At 29.5% G+C, this 2533-nt stretch overlaps 1 protein-coding gene across 1 annotated transcript; it reads left to right on the top strand.

Annotated features, from left to right (window-relative positions):
* The first annotated feature begins 230 nt into the window (after nucleotides 1-230).
* On the top strand, nucleotides 231-1267 carry SP1L5 (SPIRAL1-like5). Its single transcript, XM_011075877.3, has 2 exons — nucleotides 231-546; nucleotides 672-1267. Exons 1-2 carry the CDS (start codon nucleotides 307-309, stop codon nucleotides 747-749), a joined length of 318 nt encoding a protein of 105 aa, XP_011074179.1. The 5' UTR covers nucleotides 231-306; the 3' UTR covers nucleotides 750-1267.
* The last annotated feature ends 1266 nt before the right edge of the window (nucleotides 1268-2533 follow it).

Consider the following 2533-nt stretch of genomic DNA (forward strand, 5'->3'; position numbering starts at 1 on the left):
AAATCTCTAAAGCTCTCTAAGTAATTAGTTGTCTACTTCATCCAAGAATATTAATTATAAGTTTAGGCAAAACTAGGGAATAATCTCCTAGGATTCTTCTTAACAACATACCAAATTTATCACTATTGCACTCTCTTAAATTATTAACAGTTCATGACAGAAAATCAATCCACATCCCATCACTTTCCATTCTAGTAGTATATATATCTCATCACCCTCTCGCCATTTCGCCCTGCACTTTGTCAATTCATCATCCACATATTCTTCCTCCCCCACCCCCACCCCCCTCTGCCAAGAATCAGCATTATGAAAAGAGGTGGAAGTTCCGGAGGTGGGCAGAGTTCCTTAGGGTATCTCTTCGGCTCCGATAACAAGCAGAAAAAGGAGGCGCCACCAACTCTGCCGCCTTATACACCGCCATACGGTATCGATATGGGCAGCGAGAAGCCACCGGAGACTCCTCCACCCCCTTCTCCAGATAAAATCAGTAAGGTATCCAACAACTATAATAGGGTCCAAGGCCAAAACTCTGGGAACTTCATTACTGTAAGTACATATATATATATATATCCATATTCATTTGAAATGTTTTATTTACGTTAAATATCACTATAGTTTGATTTAAAATATCTGTATAATGAAAAATACTTTTGATTTGTTACGATAAACAGGGTCGTCCATCGACAAAGGTTACGTCTGCACCAGGCGGAGACTCATCTCTAGGTTACCTGTTTGGTGATAAGTCTTAATGATCAATCTTTTATAATTAAGGGGGACAAGGGTTGGAGAATTCATCTGGATCTGATTCCAAATTTGGAAAATTAAGGAATTTAATTGTTTGGGGGGTACTACGTTGTGCTATACATATATATGGTGAATTAGGTTTAATTTAGGGTTTTGATGGTGGGGTTCAATTAATTATTGGCGTGTGTGTCCAGTAGTGTAATAATGCAAAGTAGTTGTCATCAGCTTTCTCAGTTGTTTGCATCTGTGGGCAATTAAAGATTTGTCAAAATGTGGTAAAAGTTGAGGTTGTAATTAAGAGTGATGATGATCATAGTATGTGGGGGTGTTCCATAATTGGCAACCCTAGCTAGCAGGGAGTAGCAGGATAGGCTTTCCAGAGTCAGTTCCACTACATATGGTCTGGAATTTGTTTGTTCTAGTTAGTGTGATCGTACGATCCATAAATTGTTCGTTTCTTTCATGTTTAAGACTACTATAGCTTGTTTGTACGCTATTGTCATAAGAACTTGTTGAATGTTAATTTGGAATTAGCGTATTTAATTTCTACGTATCTATGTTTTTAATTAATTCTAGCTGTAATGTCTATATATGTATAGATATTTATATTTATATGGTGATATATATTTAATTAGTTAATGCATTCTTGAATATATTGAGGGCATTAGACATATTAATTAGGGAAATTGTATATATAACACCCCTATATTTGAGAAAAATAATGTGAAATTCTCCTACATCATGTTTATATGTAAAAAACCCTCGTATTATTTAAAAGTCAGCAAAATACTCCCTCTCTGTTAGATTTTAACTGAGCGAATTGGAATCATTTTTTGCGTTTTTATTGTTATTTTTAGTTAACAAATGTCCATTTTTCCCCCTTTGTTAGACATTTAAGTGTACGAATATTTTTCCACTCTTATTTATCAAAGAGCATCATTTTAATAAATTACATATTATTGATTAATTTTATTTATTATCTAGTTTTGATATATTTAATAAATTATATTTATTTATAAAATATATTAACTAAATAATAAAATATCTAATATATATAATTTTTTTAATTTAAAATTTTAAAATCAACAAATCACAATACAAAATTTAATACTAAAATTAACTTTTCAAGTTTAAATATTTATATGAATATATGTATAAATCGATTATAACAAATATATATTACTAGCCAAATTAAATTATTATTTAATTTAAATATATTTTAATAAATTATATTTATTTATAGAATATATCAATTAAATATCAAATACTAAAAAAGTATATAAAATATTTAAGGTATATTATTTATAAATAATATTTAATTAAAACTATCATGTTTTAAAAATAAAAATTTAATAGTTCTTTTATTATTTTTAAAATTTGAAAAATTAAATTATTTTAAATTTTTTTTAAAAATATAAAACTGCCTTTCAAAAGTTGCATAGGAGTAAAATTGTCTAAAAATCTGCCAGATGACTAAAAGTAAGCAATTTCGTGAGTTACTGGACCTAAACGAAAATAGACATAATTATCGGACTAAAATTAAAATTAGACATACTTAACGGACTAAAATAATACTTTTCCCTTCTATTTATATACATACATTTGTAAGTATGTATATAGACATATATATACATGCACTAATAAAATTGTTACAGTGATAGTTTAAATTCTCAAAATGATCTATGACGAGACTTTTATTGTCATGAAAGAAGTGGCACAAAATTTGAGCATGTTGCGATGGATATTCCGCTGGCTGTGAGGCGGACAGTAAAATTACACAATAATTCGT

Source organism: Sesamum indicum, linkage group LG1, assembly GCF_026168435.1.
Source record: "Sesamum indicum cultivar Baizhima isolate 11 linkage group LG1, ASM2616843v1, whole genome shotgun sequence".
NCBI lineage: Eukaryota > Viridiplantae > Streptophyta > Magnoliopsida > Lamiales > Pedaliaceae > Sesamum > Sesamum indicum.

Bases quoted from the DNA above. Each gene is read 5' to 3' on its own strand.
- SP1L5 (XM_011075877.3), top strand. From the start codon at position 307: ATGAAAAGAGGTGGAAGTTCCGGAGGTGGGCAGAGTTCCTTAGGGTAT. The intron at 547-671 runs GTAAGTACATAT...TACGATAAACAG, and splicing joins ACTCTGGGAACTTCATTACT to GGTCGTCCATCGACAAAGGT.